Here is a 23,006-nt window from a genome sequence, read left to right on the forward strand (position 1 = left end):
TGGAACTCAAGAGTGGACAAAGTTTTCCATGTCTATAACCTTGCATGAAAAGAAACCATTATGATTGGGTAATTATTTTTTTACTCCTTTTGTGGTCGATAAATCAAGTGGGAATCATATAAATTTTATTTGAAAATCATTACGATTCAAATAAAATCACTCACGTGAAATCATTTACATAATTAAAAAAATTTGAAATAAATAAATAAAATTCTGGAGATTGTTTTTGGGAAGATCGTGCAATTTTCGAGATGTAATAATTAATTAATAAACAAAATTTACTGGATTTCAACTTATAGAAAATAACTCAAAGAAAATAGAGAGTTTTATATAGGGAGAGAGCTATCTGTTGCAATTTTATTATAAAAACTCCCTTACTTTATCAAGTTTGTTACTTGAGTAAACTTTACTTTTTGAATCAGGCTATAATGACAAATTTAGTAAGATATCAAATTTTACTAAAGGTTGTTAGGCCCACATGGATTATCAAATTACCAATCCAACACTAGAACCTTCTAGATTTTATGAAAAAATTTAGATTCAATAGTAAATTACAAAAAAAAAAAAAAAAAAGAAAGAAAAAAAAGAAAAGAAACCTTTTGTGCTTGATCGTAGGTGTTGAAAATGGATGGCTATCAAGCTCCTAAATTTAAAATTAAAATTCAATGGTAAAAATTATATTTTTTTCCCGAATTGTTATAATTTTGTCCTTTATAATCTTGTGGCGTCAGATGATGTTTTTGGATGGTAAAAATTGATACGGTTAGAATCCACTACAAGGTATGTTAAGTAGCAAATTAATGAAATAAATTTGAATTTTGTGACATGGATTCACCCTCTAAGGTTTGTTGGGTAACAAACTTGATAAAGTGAGGTTTGGTGGGTAATAAAGTAAGGTTCCTTTGGAATTATCAGAACTCCAATGGAGTTTTTTTAATAAAAATGCAACTGTTAGGTCTATGTAAATCTCTAAAGAAAATATGAAATCCCAACTGTTAAAAGATACAAAATCCAATGGTTGGTATAAAACGGTTATCTCAATGATACATTATATACATCTTTAAGATAAATTTTGAACAATGAATTCTGTATTTTTTACTAGTCATACTAAAAAAGACTCTCATCTGACATGGTAGTGTGCATGGAACCACAATTGTTTTCCTTGAGATACAAAGAAAAAAAAAATCAATGGTTCTGTACATACTACCCACGTCAGTTGAGTGTCTTTTGGATTAGTTTCAACATTTTTCGTTTTTTATACGTCAACTTTCATAGGTCAACATATATCTCAACCCAATCTTAATATCTTAATAGTTAGATCATCATTTAAAAAAAAAAAAAAAAAGGATAATTTAGGAGGGGAGGGGAGGGGAATCTTAATGTAATTAAGTAAATAGTATAGTTGGAAGCATGGATTTCTCAGTGATTAGTACATGTTTTCTAGGGATCCATTTTAATTGGAAATCTTCGGGGAATTGGGCTTTCAAACTCGATGTGTCTATGATCATGTTTTCCCACTTACAACCACAACCGCTTCACACTTTGGTTATTAAGAACAATTGTTTAATATGGAGAAAAATCATTTTAATTGACGAATCTATAATCTAGCTATCATATTGTTTTTGATAGTTAGAAAAAACCTAAGACCAACACTTTAGTGTGACTTGGTTTGGGTAGTTTTATTATGCCCTTTAATTATGAAGCCAACCTTGGTCGATTAGTTGATTTAGGGTTGGCAATGGATCTGTTTGGTATCAGATCAGTACCACTCCAATACTAATTCGAATTTTTCTAAACATGTACTCGATCTGGTTCGATTGGAATAATGAATATGTGAATCGAATATGATCTGTTTCATTTCACCCTTAATTTGAAACTGATACGAATACATACCTTATTTTCAAATTATCAATGTTCAAAAAAATTTAAAAATATAAAATCATATAAAATTTAAAAAAATTCACTTTTCAACTACAAATATAGAGGAAAACCAAAAAGACTAAAATGTCTTACCTATGTTTATTTATATGAAATAAGAATAATAAAAAAAAAATTATAAAAATATGTTTGGATCAGATTTTTTTCGGAGTGGATTGGGGAACATCTGAATTTGATCCGAAATTGTATTGGATCTTAGATTTCAATTAAAAATCTATTTTTTCATGTTTTTTCAGATTAGAACGGTTCAAACATCGGATATATTTTGGATCATTGCCAGCCCTAGCTTGATTTACGTGTTAGGCAATGTTTGGGCTTAGGAGGTAGGCCCATCCATTGGCCCAACCCAATAACTTATGTTATAATTTTGTTTATTTTTTATGATAAGCAAGCAAGTTAGTGGTTAGTAATTAGTAAAGAAGGTGGAATTTGAGGCCCGGATCGTGTGATCAGCACTCAGGTTCTTGCAGTCAGACCAAACCCATAAGTAAGCCCAAAATACTTTATGGACCAAATCAAACTCGGCCCGAATGGTTCAATCTTGTTTTGGACCAGACCTACCCGGCCCATATACAACCCAACACAAGCACGTTACTCTCTCTCAAGTCTCAACCGCCTAAAGCAGTCAACTGTTTTCAGGATCAACCGATCAAACCTCCATCGTTTCCATAACTTAACAGCGAAGAAAAAACGTCTTTTTTCGTTTCTCTCTCTCTCTCTGCAAACCCCCAAAACCTCACCAATTGATTCCTCTGTTACTCTCCATTAATGGCGGGGAGATCATGGTTCGGTTCTTCTGCGACGGCTCCTTCTACCATGATCGTAACCAACACACCAGCTGCAGATCTAGCTCTCACGAATCTCGCTTATTGCTCTGCTTCTGATCTAAACAAGTTCTCTGTTCCTGGATCGAAGCTTTTTCTCTCATTGGTGGGCGATTCGTTCGTTCTTTCTGTCTCATATCCTTTTTAATCCAGCATTCCATTCCTATTATTTTTATTTGATGATTTGTGTTTTGATCTGGTTTCTGCCTTTTAATTTCATTTTTAGTTCGATTGATTATAAGTCCATCTATTGTTTGATCATTTTGAATTTTGCTCTGATTCGATTTAAGAGCAATTGGGTCGTTTTCATCTTCATCTCTCGAGAGGGGTTGAGTTTATGGTATATTAAATTTAATACTGTGCGGGAAGGATTCATATCTTCAGAATCTATGTTTTTGGTACCCAGGAATGAACTCTACAACAAAAATTATTTGGTGACGTTTTTAGAAAACACATCTTCTAATACCCCAACATACATGTGTACATAAATGTTTATTTTTATCTTAAAATTGAGAGCTATCATGGAGAATCGGTGATACGTCTTGCTCATTGAACGTCGAACTTGCAATGCCATATGATTTTGCATTTCTTAAATATAAAATCGAATGTAAACCATCCACAATAGAATTCATAATTGTGTAAAATTATCAAAAGTAAAATTATAGATTACATGAGAAAATTATAAACTATTCTACTAAAATAATCAAATACAAGAGATACCCCTAAGGGGTGCAATATCTCCTCATCATCACTGAAACCTTATTCCAAAATTTTGGGGTAGTTAAAAGAACCCTATTCTCCATTCAATTCTGTCTAGAGCCATTTCTTATGCTATTTCAAGTGCATTTATATCTGCTCTCATTAGCGCAATCCACGTTCTTTCCAATCTAACACCCTGAATTGGATGAAATGTGTGATTAGAATTCATGTTAGGAGGAGACGAATTTTTATAGTGACGACCAACCTAGCTTGTCCCTCCTACTTTATCTGGTGTGTGACCAGGAATTTAGTATAAAAGAAACATTTCACAGGTATGCAGTTGTAGGTGCATGCATGCACATATGTATGAGAATTATATTAGTACATTGTTGGTGTATTTCCCAAACATTGTATCCACGACCAAAATAAAAATATAGCATTCCATTCATGTTGGGTTGCAAGATATATTGATGTATTGCACCATTTTTGGAATGGTGGATTGGGTGCATGTGTACTACACTGCTATTCTAGTTAACATAAGCTCTTAAACTAATCAATAGACATATTTTATCTAGTCCATTCATCTCATTTGCCTTAAACTCAGTTCGAACTGTTTAGAATCCCCTGGTCTAGCCGGTATTGAACTTTTGCGTATTTAGCAATTGATGATTTCATCATGAGTTTTTGTTTTTTTGATAAGGAAGGCCGGTTGAGGTAATCAGCCATAGAACCGACTCCCCATCCCCTCTACACATGAGACAAAAATTTGGCCCAACAAAACCCCTTTTTCATAAGATTATCAAAAGAAAGGATTTTCCTTAAAGATGCCAACCAAATAAAGAAAGAGGCCTTTGAAGGTACTTTATGGCCCCAAATGGGGCCAACAGGGAAGGAAACAAAACCTTGTGGAACAATTGAAGCGCGGAATGAACTTACCGAAAAATTACCGTCCCTTGTGCATGTCCATATCCTCTTATCAAGCTCCAATAGATCCATAGTGGTTTGTTCCAGTTTGAAGATCAATTCTGCCAACTCCTGAATCTCCCAATCATTAAAGCCCCTTCTGAAACCAAAATCCCAAGAGTTCCTTAACCCAAAGTGGTTCAAGAAGTCAGCAATTAGATTTTCCTTTTTCTAGGAAAGTGCATATAGGTTCGGAAATTGAGTGGCTTGAGGGGAGTTACCACACCAACTATCTTCCCAAACTCCCCATTCCCACACTTGAAAGCCACCAAGTCCCTAAACTTCGAGTTGACACTTATGATTCCCCTCCATAGACTACATCCGAATGGTGTCTGATGTCTCTACCCCAAAACTCTAAAGCCATTTCCCCAAGAGTGCCAGATTTGTCAACTTGAAACCTTTGATGCCTAACCTTCCATTTCTCTTTGGCAAGCAAATCACCTTCCACTTAACCAGATGAAATTTCCTTTCCGTTCCCGATCATTCCACAGTAAGTCCCTTATCATATTTTTCAAGCTTACTTCCATGCTCTTTGGAATAGGGAACATAGATAATTGATAAATTGGTATACTCAAGAGTGTACTTTTGATCAGTGTGACTTTACCCTCTTTCGAGAGGTACCTTGCTTTCCAAATACTTAGTCTCTTCCTCACCTTCTCCACAATGGACTGTCAAATGTCTTTGCACCTAGAACTAGCCCCCAAAGGCAGCCCAAGATACACCGAAGGTACAAAACCTTATGAGCAACCAAACATTGCAGCCCACCTACGAATTTTTGGAGCTTGGCCTACCGCAAAAAACTTTGATTTTCCTAGATTTAAACTCAGCCCTGAAATCGCATGAAAACAACAAAGGAGACCCCTAAAAAATCTAACTTGATCCAAGGAGGCCTGAAGAAAGATAAGGATATCATCTGCAAATTGTAGGAGCGAGATCTGCTCACCCCCACTCTCCACTTGAAAACCTCCCAAATCATGAATACTCCTCACCCTCTTAACCATCCTACTTAAAGCCTCCGCTACCATCACGAAAAGGAAGGGATACAATGGGTCCCCTTGACTCTTGTACTATTAAAATGAGCTGCGGGACTCCCGTTGATAAGAATCGAGAAAGATGCTGGGGAAACATACTTCATTATCTACTCAAGCCACCTATCCCCAAAACCTCTCTGCACCATCATATACCTCAAAAAGTTCCAATTGACATGATCATATGCTTTTTGCTATTAAAATGATCCGCCAGACTCCCGTAGATAAGAATCGAGAAAGATGCTAGGGAAACACACTTCATCATGAATTTGTTAGGCTATGTAATGGAGTAACTGGTTTCTTCTAATGTTATCTCTTGAGCTTCTAAAAAGACTCAGACTATTTTGGCTTGCCAACACAAGAGAGAATCCCTTAGTGTATATATGTTTTGTTATAATCTTTTTTTTTTTTTTGTGACTAGTCTTTCAATTCAAAAAAAAATTCTCGTCACATTATTAGTGATATATGTCACCAACTGACTTGGTAAACACTGTACTGGTAGATTGGGTGTTCCTATAACTTTATTACTTCCCTTTTCTAAATGTATACACTATATTGTTAAGAAATAAATCTGGTGTAATTGATCTCTCTTTTTGAAAGAGTTCACTTCCCTGTGCCCTTAACCAAGTCATACTGTTCATGAAAGCATACGTGATGGTCATATTGGCTTGAATGCCATTCAACGTCGGCATGCGAAAGTTTCTAGTGGTGACACAATATCTGTGAGCAGGTTGGATGCACCATTTTTTTCTTGAAGACATAAGTTCGAATGGTTGTTGGTGTTCTTTCTCGTCTCATAATTGCTCTGTGTCACTACGTATGTAGATTTATTCCACCTGATGATTTCAATCTGGCTTTGCTTAATCTAGAGTTGGAGTTTGTGAAAAAAGGGACTAAAAGTGAACAGGTGCGCTTTCTTTCTGTTTTTAGATATTTTGCATCTTGGACATTCTTTACTGCTTATTTGATTCTGGAACTTGCTGTGTTTTACTTGTTTGCTTAATTGGTTTCTTGCTGAGAGACATAGCCTGTTGCCTGGTAGCTCTCTTTTTTAACTTCTGAAGTCCGTATGAAGGGCAATACTTAGTAACATAGTTCAAAATATTGTGCTTTTTCAGTGAAACTTTCTGGTTTCAGTTGATACCAACACAAACCATTGACCCAAAATATTGAATGTTTCTGATTGCCTCAGAATGTATTAGAATTATTTGGTTAGGATCATCTTGCTTTTTATCCTGTCCAAAACAGTGTAGAAACGAGATTTTAAACTTTGCTCAGAAAAGATTGAATGAATACACTTTCTTTGCAGATTGATGCCGTTCTTTTGGCTCAGCAACTTCGAAAGAGATTTCTTAACCAGGTAAAAGATATTGCTGGCTTTTTCTTCGTTAAATTCTTACATATATTTGCTATTACCAGTTAGGTGCATTATTACTACCAGTTGTTTAGCTTTTTATTCCTTTTCTTTTCCTCTCATTGTTTACCTGTAGTTAGTACCAAGTACCAACACAACCATTCTGCTTGATATTTTATTTTATACCTCTCTCATTGGTTTATGTGACATGGTTTGATTCACAATTCTTACTCTTGAGAAATATTTCAAAAAAGAGTATTTTATCATTAATGTCCCTTGAAGGAGAAAGTCAGAACAACATATATATATTCACACATCTTCTGGTTTAGTATTCCCTACATCAATTGTTTCGGTTCCACGATCCCATCTAAGGTGACATTCTTTGTTTGGTGCTCCTTTGATAAATTCTTTGTCGCTGATCACTTTAATTAATTATTGGAGGATTATTTTTTATTTTGTTTCCTGTGCAAATCCGTTGGTGAAACAATAAAATCACCTTTTGGACTGAGACAAATTCTCGGTCTCTAGTTATTACTTTAGCCGTTGAAAAAAGGAATTCTTGACTGAGTCATTTTGGGACATATTGAGTCAAACTTTGGACAAACTTCCAATGTCTCATTCCGACGACTAAAGCAGGGCATGGCTACAAGAAACTCTCGATAGGCATGTAAAGCAATCCCCAATATTGTCAAAAGGGATGCCCTAAATCCCATCTTCCAGGGGCAGAGCTACATAGGGATGAGTGGGGGCTATAGCCCCCACTGAAATTTTCTATAAAAAAAATATAATATTTAACCATCATATTTTGATGGATATTAAATACAGTCCCTCTGTTTTTTAAATTGAGAGCAGAGCTCACTTGAAAATTTAGGAGAAATCCCCATTCTCTGTGAGTGGTATTTTATGTTCTTAAAATAGAGTCACAATCCAGAATGGTTTCCTACAGCAATTTATGATGCGTACGTGGCACCTTTTTTTTTGGTGAACAAACTCATCGGCCTGCTTGCCAAATATAGAACAGCTTGTTAAGAGTTCTATATGTTTTAAACTCAGACCAAAACGTGCCACATAAACACCTTACCTATTCTGTAGGAAAGGGACATGGATCTGATTCTTGAAAATTAAGGATATGCCTTTGGGTCAACTTGCCTGACTAACTTAGTAAGATTTTAAATCTTACTAAGAGTCGTTGGGCTCACGTGGATTACCACATTGGCATTCCAACCCCATAGCATTCTTAATTTTATGGAAAAACTCATATTAAAAAAAAAAAAAAACTATTTTTTGAGCTTGATCCCAGCTGGTGAAAATGGATGGTTACTGAACTCATAAATTTAAAAAGGAATTTTAACCGTGAAAAAAAAAGAAAACCGTTTTTTGATTTTATTTTTCAAAGTTCATAGAATTTCTTCCTCTACAACCATATGGCATCGGATCATGTTTTTGGATGTCACAAGGTGATGCGGTCAAGAAACTTTTATTACTAACTTAGTAAGGAAAATATTCCAACCGTCATCTCATCACTATTATCATTGTCATCATCACCTTCACCATCAATCTCTCATCTTCCTCGTATCCAAGAGGTTGAAGAATATGACTAGTTTTTCAAAGTTTTATTATTTTTATTTTTTTTCAGTTTATAAGTGAAAAATGAGGTCAAGGGGCATGTCAACAAAGTGAAAATAGTGGAATATCTGAAAATTTCACCAAGATATGGAGCGAGCTTTTGTCATAATTTATCTTACAAGTTGGCCATTTTATTATTGAGATTATCAATTAATCATTGTTTATAGTGATGAGCCCAACATTGGATATTAGGAAACCAAGATTATTAGTTGACATTACTACTTAGCTCCCACTGACCAAAAATCCTGGCTCTGCCCCTGCCATCTTCCATGGATGCGTGGGATAGGGCACCGAAACTTTGACGAGCGGCCCTATCTCGAATATTGTCAAAAAGGACGCCCTAAATCCTTGAGTGGAGGCAACCACCACAACAGTTTGGGGCAGCTCAATCATTTGATATTTAGATCATGCCCCCCGGAAATATCCAAAAAGGAGAGGCAATCGCAAAAGCATGTAGCTCGAATGTGGTAAAATTGGTGCAATCATGACTACACTATTATATAACATGGCAGAAAGGACATGAGAAGTTGACAACCGCCTATTGCTTCAAAAAGCCTCTAAAAGGAGAGCAACCGAAATCAAAGATACGCAATCATATATAGTTCTAGCCCTTATCTTGTGGAACTGTTAATTGACTTAGGCGTTGAAGTGGAATGGCAGGCATCCTATTGGAGTGAACTGAATAAGTGAAGATAACCGGAAGACCCTTCTTGAGCATGCCACACATTTTGAGGTTTCAGAGAATGATCCCCCACCCCCACTCCCAACCCAACCCACCCACTCCATTTCATATATCTATATTTTTTTTTGAAAGCAAAGATTTGAATAAATCAAGATTTTGTTTGGAAAGTGTGTGAACATCTACTTACCAAAAAGAAATGAAAAAGTGTGAGCATCTGTCCAGCAATTCTTTCCAATATATATTTTTTTATTTGTGAAAATTGATTGTCCTTGTTTAGTGGACTGAAAATGACCAGTCAAAGCCAAGTCATCTACATAGATTGCAATTGTGTAGTTTCCTCTCTGAAATTTGAACCATCTGAGCAAGTAATGCATATTCCTTGCTTGATGTCATTGCGGGCTCTAAAATGGAAGATGTTCTAATTTAGAGGAGATAACTTAAGATTAATCCTTGTCACTCTTAATTGAACCAGAATTCTTACCTAGGCTTTTATTAAAAATGTCCTGTCAACATTAAATCATCTAAATATATCACAACTTTGTGGTCTTTTTTCCTGAATGAAGCAATAAATCATTTGTGCTAGTAGTGCTTATTTCTTTCTTGATGTTATTGTGGGCTCTAGGATCAATTTCCTGGACATCTATTTGACAAGTTCTGGTGGTAGTGCAGGTTATGACAACAGGACAAAGAGTTTCGTTTGAATATCATGGTACCAACTATATCTTTACAGTCAATCAGGCTGCCGTGGAGGGGCAGGAAAAATCTAATGCCCTTGAGAGAGGGATGATATCGAGTGAAACGTATTTTGTGTTCGAAGCATCGAAGGCCAGTGGTATCAAGGTTATGTTACATTTTATTTGTTATATGCTTACCCATTTCTTTCTACATTAATTGTCCACTGATGTTATCTTTATTTATCTCATACTGGCTGCAACGTACTGATTTATTGTTTTCATATTTGTGCAGATTGTCAATCAGCGTGAAGCTGCCAGCAGCAACATCTTTAGGCAGAAGGAGTTTAATCTTCAGTCACTAGGTATAGGTGGTCTAAGTGCGGAGTTTGCTGATATATTTCGAAGAGCATTTGCTTCTCGAGTTTTTCCTCCCCATGTGACCAATAAGTAATGCACACTCTTATAATTAGTTGTTATTTCATGAGTTTCTGGTCTGCAAAGTTTGTGTATCTGCGCTCCTAACTATATATTTTTTTTGATGTTCCAGATTGGGCATCAAGCATGTCAAGGGAATGTTGCTTCATGGGCCTCCTGGTACTGGCAAGACTCTAATGGCTCGACAAATTGGGAAAATGTTAAATAATGCAAGAGAACCAAAGGTGACACATGTCTCCATTATTGGTTTTCTTGATACTAGAAAAAAAGGAGATGGGTAGTTGCTTTAGACCGTTATAGTTATTATGGCCATTGTTCAAAGTTTCATTCAACTTAGGCATGTTTCAATTGAGACCATTTCGGCTTTTCTCCTTTCCAAAACATTTAAACCTTTAGTGACTTATTTATGTTACTTCGATTTTTGAAGTGTGTTGTTTTTTTTAGTGGTAAGGATTGGTATGCAGTGCAATGTTTGAAACAATTTTTTGAGAACCGCCTCATATATATATATATATTTTGAACCGCTTCCATTCCACTATAACTCCTTTTAAAGTCTGTCAAGATGATTGGGAAACGAAACCTGCATTTTAAGAAGGAATGTATAATGTACTGGGACTAACAATAGGACTGAAAGTAATCCTTCACCCACTGATTTTTTTTTAAGAAGGTTGTTAACTTCGTCTCAAATCTCTAAATAAGCTCCCAACTTCTTATGGATATTGTGTTCTCACCCAAAGGGAGGTCAAGTTACAAGATAGGAAAATGACCCAAGAAGCTATCCATCTAGGACTGCCAAAAGTATCATCCACGCGTGCCTCAACCCTTATCACCATGCTTCCTAAGGTTGACTTTTAACTCAGAAATTACCTCAAAACAATGAAGAATGACCTGGAGATTTGAAGCTTGTGCCACTGAACTTTCCAAATACAAAATTGTATCACCTATGATTAAATACACGTATTTTTTACATTAGCTATCTTTTTTCTTTTCTTTTTTGCTTTTACAAAGTTAACCTCATTGCAATTATGTTTGTGAAATTTTCTTTCCGCGAGTCTTCTCATAGACTGCCTATTTTACTTCATTATTGCCACCTGATTTTGAATTAACATTTAACGTCTTCTTCATACTCAAAGTAATGGTTGGCTAGAAAGCAAAAATAAAATAAATAATAAATAATAATAATAATAATAAATGGTTGGCTTGCAACAAACATAGGTAAACTGTCGCATTGTGCCACCTTATGTTCTTGTGGGCCTACCTTCCCCCAGTCACTATGAACCACACTGTAGCAGTCCTTTGCTACTGATTGATGCTACTCTTGAGGATCTCTGGGTTGAAATCTGATTGTAAAGTTATGAATACAGCTTAAAATCTTATGTAATGGCTTTATATTTGAAATTGCTGAATGCTTACTTGCTTTTGTTCTTATTTGACTATAATGTTCTAGATTGTTAATGGGCCTGAAGTGTTAAGCAAGTTTGTTGGAGAAACTGAAAAGAATGTAAGGGATCTATTTGCTGATGCTGAGAATGACCAAAGGACCCGAGGTGAGGAAGATACATGTGCCAAGTATATTTGGTAGATATTCTTTCCGGTATATAATTCCTTCATTTCTTATTTTCAGGGGATGAAAGTGACCTGCATGTTATCATTTTTGATGAAATTGATGCTATTTGTAAGGTAGGAGCTTGGACAACTCTATCGTGATGTTCCTTATTCCTTACTGTCAATTGATAAAATCAACAGGGCATCAAAGTTTAAACTGACAAATTGTCAATCAAATAACACAAATAAAAATACAACGAATATTGCAGGAAAAAAATATTAATAGTAATGTATTTCTAAAAATGATATATGCTAAGTGCATGGTGCTCAATTTGCCTCAATCCACTATGATGACTTCAGCCGTGTCTGTTTATTTTGTTGGCAATGATGTTTTCATGGTCAAATCCGAATAAATCGGTAATTCTTTCATCCCACATTGAATTCTTTACCTTTGTTGAAGTGGATTTTGATTTGCAGGAATGGATTATTAATAAGTACCATGAAGTTCAAAATGTAGATCGAGATCTAAAAGTCAGATCTCGATGATAAAATTTCTCATTGGCAATCAAAGTAATATAAATTTTAAATCACAATCAAGTCTCTTTTTAGAGAACTTGTCAAGATTGAAAAGTATAAAGCACAAGTTTGTAGGCTGTAGTACCACTTGTAATTGATGTTAATCCTAATACAATAACATGAATGAAGACTAAGGTTATTTAGGAAGATTCTTACTCTCTTATTCTTATGTGATTGTAGTTTGTCTGATTATATGTAACATGCTTTTGTTTTGAATATACACAGTCAAGAGGATCAACTAGAGATGGTACTGGAGTTCATGATAGCATTGTGAACCAGCTCCTTACAAAGGTTAGTTTGCAATTTCAGGAGGTTACCTTACCTGGTAGTTCAGTATAGAAATTTCTAATCAATTTAACGTTACTTCTGGCCAATAAATGTCATCTATGCGACTAAGCAGGTAATTGTTTTTTAGATAGATGGTGTGGAGTCTTTGAATAATGTTTTGCTGATTGGAATGACCAACAGAAAGGATTTGCTTGATGAAGCCCTTTTGAGGTGAATATCTCTCTCTCCCCCAAAAAAATAAAATAAAAAATGGTTGTGATTTATTCTAGGTAGGATTATTCCTTTGTCAAGAAAATGCTCAATACTGATTTATCAGGTTGGCTGCATTAGATTTGAAATTAAGAGCCTAATGTAAAGCAATACTACTTCATTATTCCCGTGATACTTTTGTTCTTTTCTTAGACCAACAACTATGTTGGAAATAAGGAAGTTTAGTTAACAATCATGTAGTTATATCTGTTATAAGACCATATTTTTCTGAGAAGTACACTTTTTTTTTTTTTTTAAAGAAATTGGAGATACAAGTTCTTTGAATTCATATAATAGGATGAAAGACCATTTTAGGAGTGTAATATGTTCTTTCCACTTGTTTGGTTTGTAGGCCTGGACGCTTGGAGGTTCAAGTTGAGATAAACCTTCCAGATGAAATTGGTCGTCTACAAATTCTTCATATTCATACTAACAAGATGAAAGAGAACTCTTTTCTGGCTCCAGATGTGAGCCTACAAGAGCTTGGTATGTATTTTAGTGACACAGTACAATGTTGAGAAGTTACTTTATGGATGTTGGTAAGGGTCAGAAGGGATTCCAAGGCCAGGGCTCTCGTCCAAAATAACCATCGACCTTGGGAAAACCAATCTGATCTAGATCCAGTACACTCTAGCCAGATCCATGTATAGAAGGTCTTATTTTAAGGATTAATACCCAATAAACAGGATCTGGTGGGATACACACATATTCCATCTCTGCCCCTGCTTACAAATGCAAGACATGATATTATCCTACTTTCCCTTGTTGAGAATGATGTTCGATGTGTGCCAATGCATATTTGATTTTTTTCCCTCAATATAACTGTTGGAGTTGGCTCTTGTAGTTTACATGTTCAATTATTTGTTATTATTATTTTTTGATAAGTAACACGTTGGATTATTTCATGTTCTAACTATTTAAGAATCATGAGAATTAGATGTGCAAGATTTGAGTGGATTAATTATTCAATATATGGTGACAAATCTTTGTGTATGCAGCTGCCCGGACAAAGAACTACAGTGGTGCAGAACTAGAAGGTGTTGTAAAAAGTGCAGTCTCATTTGCCTTGAATCGGCAACTAAGCCTTGATGACCTTACTAAGCCAGTGGATGAGGAGAGTATTAAGGTTACCATGGATGATTTTCTCCATGCGCTCCAGGAAATTATTCCTGCTTTTGGAGCCTCCACAGATAACCTTGAGCGATGCAGGTATAGTTGCTTAATCTTAATTTTCAAAGTTAAATGTACATTAAGAAATAGCTTTTAAACTAGTTCTGATGACATGATGTTGGCTAAGCTTGAACAACGTTCCACTCAATATTTCCCTTAAGCTGTTTTAGAGTCGATTGATGCTATTACAGTTGTATGGATTTTGACATTAGCTTTTGTCTGATATTTTATCACTTTGCGTCTGCTACCTGTGGCTTGCAGACTTAATGGCATGGTGGACTGCGGTGAGCGTCATAAGCATATCTATCAAAGAGCTATGCTACTAGTAGAGCAAGTTAAAGTGAGCAAAGGAAGTCCAATTATTACTTGCCTTTTGGAAGGTCCAAGTGGCAGGTATGTCCAGCCATTGTTTTAGATTCCTTTGATTGTTTTCTATATTCTGAAACTTATTGTCTTGGCAGTGGTAAGACTGCTATGGCAGCTACAGTGGGTATCGACAGTGATTTCGCCTATGTCAAGATTGTAAGCACTTCTCCATTTTTGGATATTTATTCATTCTCCTTGAATTTGTTCCCTCCACCACGTATTATTTTTTCTTCTTCTAACTTTACCCTCTTGACACGAGGATAGATCTCAGCGGAAACAATGATTGGTCTAAGCGAAAGCAGTAAATGTGCTCAAATTGTCAAGGTTTGTTATAGCTATCCTAAAAGTTTGTGCTCGCTTTTTTACAAAACCAAGTTGCTACTCTGAAGTTAAAAATGAAATTTGTCTTTGACGTCCTGGATCATTTTCACTAATTTTATTCGGAGATTTTTAGACAAACATTATAAACTTATTATTTCATCTCCTTATAGTGAATGGGTCACTGGAAGGCTGTTCTCTTGTCTTATTTTTATGATCCGAGTGCCGGAATCATTGCCGCTTCTAACTTTGTGCAATAATTTAAAGCCCTTTAAGCGAAAGATATTCTTGACAGGTATTTGAGGATGCGTATAAATCGCAGTTAAGCATCATCGTCCTTGATGACATCGAAAGGTAATTCCCGCTGAGGTGATGTTTTTGTGCTTGAGGCCCGCTGTTTGTATTTCCTAATATTTAAATAGTTTTATGCTCAATGGTTAACGTCCATCTTCGATGTCAGGTTATTGGAGCACGTTGCAATTGGACCACGCTTTTCAAATTTGATTTCTCAGACATTGTTGGTCCTCCTCAAACGTCTTCCTCCAAAGGTTTTTCCTTGCACCTACTCTCTTCATCGGCCATCCTAGCGATGAGTAAAAATGTGTTATGAAAATTTCTTGTAAATATAATACTTTGGTAGTCAAACAAGTATCAGATTGTGTAACTGAGCTACTCATCATATATTCATAGCCTATACGCATACATGTTGGACTAGACTTGTCACGCCTCGAAATCCCAACACGAATCCCTATGATTCATCGGTTAGAATCTCGAGGTGTGAGGTAATCAATCACACAATCTGACAGAACATTCATAAATAATAATACTTATGAAAAGAAAATATACGCAGCGGAATAAACATTTAACTAACATCTATACGAGAGTCTAGAGTAAGCAGAAGAAATCGACAAACACTGATATAAGTCAAGATCTTTAATCTCATAATTCATCAGGTTACAAAAATTTCTAAACTACCATGTTTCTTATCTACAACCAAAAACCGCTAAAATTCTCTACTAGTCCTCAAAGCTATGGCGGCGGCAAGACATCAATCTGATCCTCCTCGAGGACCTCCTCAAAAGACTCCTCAAAGAACGGTTCTTCAAAAGTTGAATAATCTGAAAGGGGAAGGATAGGGTGAGTAACAGGGGAATGTTACTCAGCAGGATGAACGCCGTTCTAACAGCGAGTCATACATGCACGAGTAATCATCAGAACAATTTAATAATGCAAGTTTTCATAATGTAACATACGATAAATGTCTAAGCATACTCAGTAAACAGTTATAATAACTTTCAATCTATCATTTTCAATCATTTAAAGTAACATATGCATCTTTTAAATGAAAACACCTATCAATCATTACAAAATAAGAAAAAGATACATAATAAGAACACGGCGGTGTAATTGATAAGAGAGTAGAGGAACACGCCGATATAACCGCCTCGGCTATGGCAATACGATATTCCAAACTTAACCTCCGATGTGGAATCCCATCGTTATAATCTGATTTTGTGGCCGGTCTAGCATACCACGGTTGGATGACCATTTATCCGGCTCAGACTGGCCGTTGACCAAGAACCCAATACTGAGTTCAACTAACGGTGAGGTCGACCGTTTGACGACTACAGACTAATAGTGATCACTAACTAGCCCAGGAGACCCCTCGCGTCGAAGCCTATCAAGAGGTCATGCATGTGAACCCCGCCTAGCTCTACACTATACAGAGACCGCCTTTACACACAACGTTTCCCAGGAAATAAGTAGGAGAAATTCCCGGATCTCATAAGCTGTAATATGCTCTAAGGTATCCCATACTACCGAAGAGTATATGACATCTAGTGTTATCCTAGATTGACTCGCCACTTCCGGATACATAGCAACGCGTCACTCTTTATGGGTTTTCTACAAATCTTTACTGGTAAACAAAATAATTTATTTTGTATATAATATATCATTTATTTTAATCGAAAATACAAACAAAATCTGGTAGTGCCCTCCAGTGACAGTTATCTGTCATATCCATCCATCAACCATCTCATCCCTCTATCTATCTATCACGTTTTACGTGGCATGGCCACTACGTAGAACTGGAGGCACTGTCCCATCAATCAGTCGAGAACATACGTTCTCTCTATCCATCCATCGATTAAATCGATCAATCTATCATCTAATTTCCTACATATCTATCAAAGTAATTTTACTTTTAAAGAAATTCAAAATCCATAGAGCATCAACCAATTCCATTCGATGGTTTTGGTTGAGTAGAAAGACTCGAAAACGAAGATAAAACCATAAGACATGAAAGCTGGAAATCTATGCAAATTTAACTAAGTGTTGAAAAATAATTTTTTTCAAAGTCGAAATTGAAAACGAACTATTTAGTTATATATTAAAGAACTTAAAGTAATACTTAATTGTTTTTAATGAAATAAATGTAGGAAATGGGTACACATACTATATAGAAGCAACACAAAACAAATTAGAACCAAACTCAACATTCGGATACTTTTCCGAATTGCTGATTTTTCGTTATTTTTCGTTGAAACTCAACCAAAATTGATTCAAATATTATACTAACTATAAAATGATTATATTACATCAAATGAACTAAAACCAATCATAAATAAGCATGCAAACATGATTCAAATTGTTCAAATATGTATAAACTTAATGAAATAATCGATTTATCAACAATCATATGGATTTTCTATGAAATTATCGCATAACTAGAAGGTAGAAGGGAAGGCAACCTACATCAAGCTATTTTCAACGGTTGAATGGACTTTAAAATCGCCTCCGGCCAATCTCCAAAATTTTCTTCCGGCGAAAATCGGATTTCTTTGCGTCCACGCGTAACCCTCGGCGAGAGGAACAACTTTCCTTCTTGCGCCTAAGCTCGGATCGTTCTCGTTTAGTGTAGATCTGAGTTTCAAATATTGAAGGAAAAGGGTTGAGATTTGTTTGGAGAGGAGAATAAGAAAAATCTGATTTTTCTAATAGAATTTAGATATTTATATCACTTAAGTTGGGACATACTTGTCATTTTGGGAATTGTTTTTCCCGAATGCCAAATTGGACAAACTTATACTCTATTTTGGGTGATTTTTCGACACGAATCTAATGGTATGATCGGTTTCCTCAAATACGTCTCTAAGGTGTCGTTTACCTATTGGAAAAATATCTAATGCGAAACTCGAGGATTTGATAACTTTTAAATCAACGCACGGATCTAAAATTCTTTCCTCGAGATACATTTTAGGATTTCAGGTCATTACAAGACTTGATGAAGTTTTTGCACAAATATGAATCAACACTCCTTTATGAAAAGAATTCTTGAAGTCAATTAAATCAAATCAAATCCCGTTATCTTTCGACCAAATCAAATCTAATTACATGTTGCCTTTAGAGAAGTAAAAGATGGAGGTCAAGGTGATCTACCTGGAAGACAAACTAAAAGCCAAAAGGTAACAACAGTATAGATATAATTCATTCCCGAAACCTTCCTAAACAAATTGAATCCCATTTAAACAATAGATCCACAAAGAAAACCCCAGAGAACTCCTAAAAGCCTTATATACATAAAACGACAAGCCTGACCAAAATAAATTTCAGAATATAGTGCTCTTTTCCTTCAAACAGCTGACAGTTCCTCTCTTTCCAAATACCCCACTCAGAGCGAAGGGAGTCAGACTCCACAATATTGAGAACATTTATTTAGTTAACAAATTATTCAGCACTATTTATATTTTTAATTTTTAAATATGTATGAATAAATAACTAATATATCCAACTAATTTGAATATAAATGATTGCTCGTGTGCTTATATGAACGTTCTAATAAGCTTAAAACTCATGGAAATATGATGATATTGACACCTAGCAAATTCTATTGCATTTATACTGATAGTTGTTAGTGAGTATAATTATGTACAGTTGCAAGTCCTTTCTACAAGAAATTTATTGATTTTATTTTATAAAATTTATCAATATTTTCAGGATAATTTTGTTTCAACAAAGAGCATTTTAGTCGAAGTCTACAACGATTGAAAATTTTCCACCAAAATCTTGCATTTTGATACCTGAACTTTGACTATTTTGGAATCTTACTCTTTTTTTTTTGTTGAGGATTTTTGGTGAATTGGGGCTCTTTATGTGAACATTGACCGTGTAGTTTCTGTTTTGTAACTTTTGTTGCTTCTTTTGTTAGCGGATCTTGTATACTTGGCTGGGTGCCCCCCTCGGCCACTCTTGCTTTCTTCTTCTTTTTTAATAAAATCTTTTATCTATACAAAAAAAAAAAAAAAAAAAAATAGCGATTTCTACTGAAATATATACAAAAAAAGAAAAAAGAAAAAAAGAAAAGAAGAGGAAATGAAAGTAATTCAGTATATTTCATGAAAATATGTTAAAATTTAATACTATGATTCCTTGTAAGGTGCAGAGTGTTAAACTCATGTTTCTTGTGGGAGAGTTTTTTTCCCTCTTGAATTGCTGATGTCTACTCCAACAGTTAGTTTATAGGTTAGACGAGAATGATGCACTGTTGGTTCAATATTGGAGAAAAGTTCTGATAGCATACTATGATTTCTAGTTTATGACCCAATCATTGCTCAATTGTAACACTTCTTGACGTTCTGATTACATTTCTATCTGCTAATGATAACCAGAAAATTATAGGAGTTTTACTCATAATGATTTTTTTCAGGTTTTAATTTTAATCCTGTGTGCCATATTGATCAAGTTGTGAAGACCGTACTAATTCAGTAATTATTTATTTGTTTATTTATGTTAGTAGGTATACACCAATGTGCCATATTAATCCTGGTTGACTCCTACATATTAGCATGATTTGTTTTTTTTATCATAAATTCTATCGAATCATATGGTATAGTATTTGGCTGTACTTGTATATTCCAACCTTGCCCAAGCCCTTGAATAGCTCCCCTGTTTCATACTTGTTACACTTCCTCACTGCCAGGGAAAAAATATTCTGGTGATTGGGACAACAAGTGAGGTGGACTTCCTGGAGTCACTTGGTATCTGCGATGCTTTCTCTGTCACTTACCATGTTCCAAAATTGCGAACGGCAGATGCTAAAAAGGTAATTATTGCAAGTAAAGTAAGAAGCATAGTTCAGAGAAATTTTATTGGCCTTTTGATAAAGACCTACAAATCTGCCTCAAAGAGACTTGATGTTTATCATACTGCCATGCGTCTTGTGCTGTTCTATGAAACATAGGTGATTGGAGTTAGTGTAAAAGTGAAGTACTACACTACTACTACTATATTTATCAGATCCCCCATGGAGTTTATACATGTTACAGTCGCATGAACATTCCTTTATGTGTCTAACATTTACAGATATGCATCTTTGTAAACATTGAGGGATTTTCTATTGTGGATCTAGTGGTGAAATTAGTTGACCACTGGGTTGGCCATGACTTCACATTGTAGGGTATCCACGCTTAGATTAAGGGAAAAATTACTGATATTTTTACACAAGGGCTGTTTCTAATGAGATTCAGTATACATGGATGGGCATGCCAATATACACAAGTAGGAGGTAAACAAAGTAACAAACTGAAGAAATGTCCCATTTCACTTGGCAAACCTAATTTTAATAAAATTATTTATCTATATTTGATCTTTGGGGTATTTTTTTGGTTTCGGGCGCGGTTCAAAATGTCATTATATGAAAAATAATGGCTGCTATAACCTCTAGGCGTATAACCTTGATAAAAAATTCTCGATGTGCAAGTGAGGGGGAAATTTTTCATCAGAATTCATTGCAACTTTGATCGATCAATTTTGTTTCACGTCTTGTCTCTTTTCAACATGCACTGATGTTTCCCCAACTCTATTTCGGCTCTGTTTCAATTGTGGCAGTCCCAGCCTTTCACATCAAGAGAAAGGATCATTTGGAGCACCTCCTCTGGCTGTGTGTTGGGTCGTTTTAAGAGAGAGGAATGGCCTTGTGGTTGATGGAAAGAAGCATTCTGTATATGAAGTGATTATTAGTGTGTTTGGTCTTCACCGATAAAAAGATGTGTTCTTGGTCTTTTGTTTTTCTGGTATAAAGCCTTAAAAGAACTTAAGAGCTTTTTTGAGGATTTTTGTTTTAGGTTTGGTCTTGTTAGGAGGAATCTTAGGTTCTGTTTGAGCATGTGTTTCTTTGCTGTTCTCTTCTTTGTCTTTGCTCTTTATAGATTTGTAGGTATCTCTGGTTCTTTTTTTCTTTCAAATAATTTTTCCTCACAAAAAAAAAAAAATTGATTTTTTGGAAGAAAAAAAATGTTTTCAACCTTAAATAACAGCCGTTGTTTAAGTTCAAATTCATTTTGAAGCCTTTTTTCCTGTCAATTTTTTTTTTTTTTTAATATTATATCTGGTGGGCCAATTGTATGTAATGCCATTCTGGTTCTGTTACGATGGAATAACAGTAACAGCTTTACCTGTTACACCACCCACTAATGTTGTTCTAATTCTTGGTTAAGTGATATGCTCAAAACCACACAGATGCATGTCTATTTATGTACATCTTCATGCCATGTTTTATTTGACTCACAACAGTAGACTAGGTGCCAGTAACTACACAGCACTTCATATGAAAATAGTGATTAAATTGATCATAAGGAGACCTTATTATTTTTCTAAAAAGTAAACTTTTATAATGTAAGTAGTCTTGGAATCTACCGGAAACAATGTTAGAATACATCCATTCTCAACTCCCATCAAATTTTCTAATTAATGTTTAAATCTTATTTTTGTATTCTCCACATCTTTGCAGGTTTTAGAAAAGCTTAATGTTTTCTCCATAGAAGATGTTGATGCTGCTGCAGAGGCCCTTAATGATGTAAGCTTAGATATATTCAATGCAATATGCTAATTCGTTTAGTCTACTTCTCTAATACTAATGAAGGAAAGGCAAATAAAAGTGTTCAAAGCTAATGAGATGATGGAATTGACTGACAACTTCATACCTCTTTTCATAATCAACGTCCTTGGAATAAACTCTGAAAATTAATGTATGACTCTTTTCTTTCATGTTTTGGATTTCAGATGCCAATCAAGAAGCTCTACATGTTAATTGAAATGGCTGTCCAGGGAGAGCAGGGTGGGGCTGCCGAGGCTATTTACTCTGGTAAAGAAAAGATTAACATCTCTCATTTCTTCGATTGCCTCGGTGACATTGTGCGCTTTTAGTTTGTACGAACTTCACTGTACAGATCAAATTCTGAAACTGGTCTTACTGCCATAGTTTTGTGTATTTTCTTCGACTTTATTTTCTTTATTTCTTTGTTTAGTCATTCAGTTTTGTTTTGAGCCATTTATCTATCATATTTCTGATTATATCTGGGTAGTAATGGTTTGTTAATGAAGTTGGGTTGCAATCGGCTGCCATTCTCCTTCATACACAATGTAGCTTTTTGGACCTGCTGTTCCATGGATGTTCACCCATGCCAACCAAAAATGAGAAAATGATTACTGAGCTCTAGCAAGCATGGGCTCAGTCATGGCAAGTGTTAAAATCGCTAAACTAAAAACTAGAATCAGAATTATTTTTCAGGTGCGGTTAAGGTTGGATTGGACCCATTGTTATATATCTTACATTTATTATTTATATTTATATTTCTTTTTGTAATGAGTCATGATGAATGCACGTGGTTTTGGCACACGGTTGGGTACGCGGCTGACGTGACAAGGGCACAAAATCATAGATCTTTTTCATGGGGATACACAGGAAAAAGATGTGTGGTTTTGTGCCCATGTCACGTTAACCGCGTACCCAACCACGTGCATTCATCATTATTCTTTTATAATTACTAGGATGTGGCATGTGCGTTGTACATGTATTTTAAGGGTCTTTATAATTAATAATTTTTTTTTAAGGTAAATAGAAAAAGAGATGTTTTTGCAATTTTAAAAACTTATCAATGTTATTTTAGGGATATGAGAATAATGTGATTGTAATTTGATTGATTATTGGTAATAATGATCCTGACCGTATTAAGTTTAAATGTAGAGGTGGGGGCATTTTTGAGATTCCAAGTTTTGGTGTTGAACCATTTATATTTGGCGTTCTCTCACAAGTCACGATTCAAAGTCGCGATTCAGAGTTGTGTTCCATTCCTATAATAATATTAGGTGCCTACATGGTACATTTTGATTGGGGGATTAAATATATCAGGCTGCATGCAATGAAGAAAATGGCTTGATTAGGAGTCTGGTGTGGTTTAAAATTCCTACTAAAATGTGCCGCGTACACAC

General features: G+C 35.2%; 1 protein-coding gene across 1 annotated transcript; it reads left to right on the forward strand.

The window, feature by feature from the left end:
* Positions 1-2,572: 2,572 nt before the first annotated feature.
* Positions 2,573-22,071, forward strand: LOC147390417 (vesicle-fusing ATPase-like). The gene is made up of 21 exons (XM_086457261.1): positions 2,573-2,896; positions 6,086-6,182; positions 6,278-6,359; positions 6,762-6,812; positions 9,784-9,954; positions 10,081-10,235; positions 10,336-10,447; positions 11,671-11,770; positions 11,848-11,903; positions 12,570-12,635; positions 12,760-12,842; positions 13,234-13,367; positions 13,880-14,090; positions 14,313-14,444; positions 14,513-14,573; positions 14,682-14,741; positions 15,031-15,089; positions 15,196-15,283; positions 19,717-19,839; positions 21,526-21,591; positions 21,798-22,071. Exons 1-21 carry the CDS (start codon positions 2,707-2,709, stop codon positions 21,939-21,941), a joined length of 2,241 nt encoding a protein of 746 aa, XP_086313387.1. The 5' UTR covers positions 2,573-2,706; the 3' UTR covers positions 21,942-22,071.
* Positions 22,072-23,006: the final 935 nt, after the last annotated feature.

Source organism: Akebia trifoliata, chromosome 11, assembly GCF_017979445.1.
Source record: "Akebia trifoliata isolate Shusen 1 chromosome 11, ASM1797944v1, whole genome shotgun sequence".
Classification (NCBI taxonomy): Eukaryota; Viridiplantae; Streptophyta; class Magnoliopsida; order Ranunculales; family Lardizabalaceae; genus Akebia; species Akebia trifoliata.

Excerpts from the sequence above, each read along its gene's own strand:
- LOC147390417 (XM_086457261.1), top strand. The coding sequence starts at position 2,707 with ATGGCGGGGAGATCATGGTTCGGTTCTTCTGCGACGGCTCCTTCTACC. Across the intron at positions 10,448-11,670 it reads ATAATGCAAGAGAACCAAAG|ATTGTTAATGGGCCTGAAGT; the intron begins GTGACACATGTC and ends ATAATGTTCTAG. Across the intron at positions 13,368-13,879 it reads TGTGAGCCTACAAGAGCTTG|CTGCCCGGACAAAGAACTAC; the intron begins GTATGTATTTTA and ends TTGTGTATGCAG.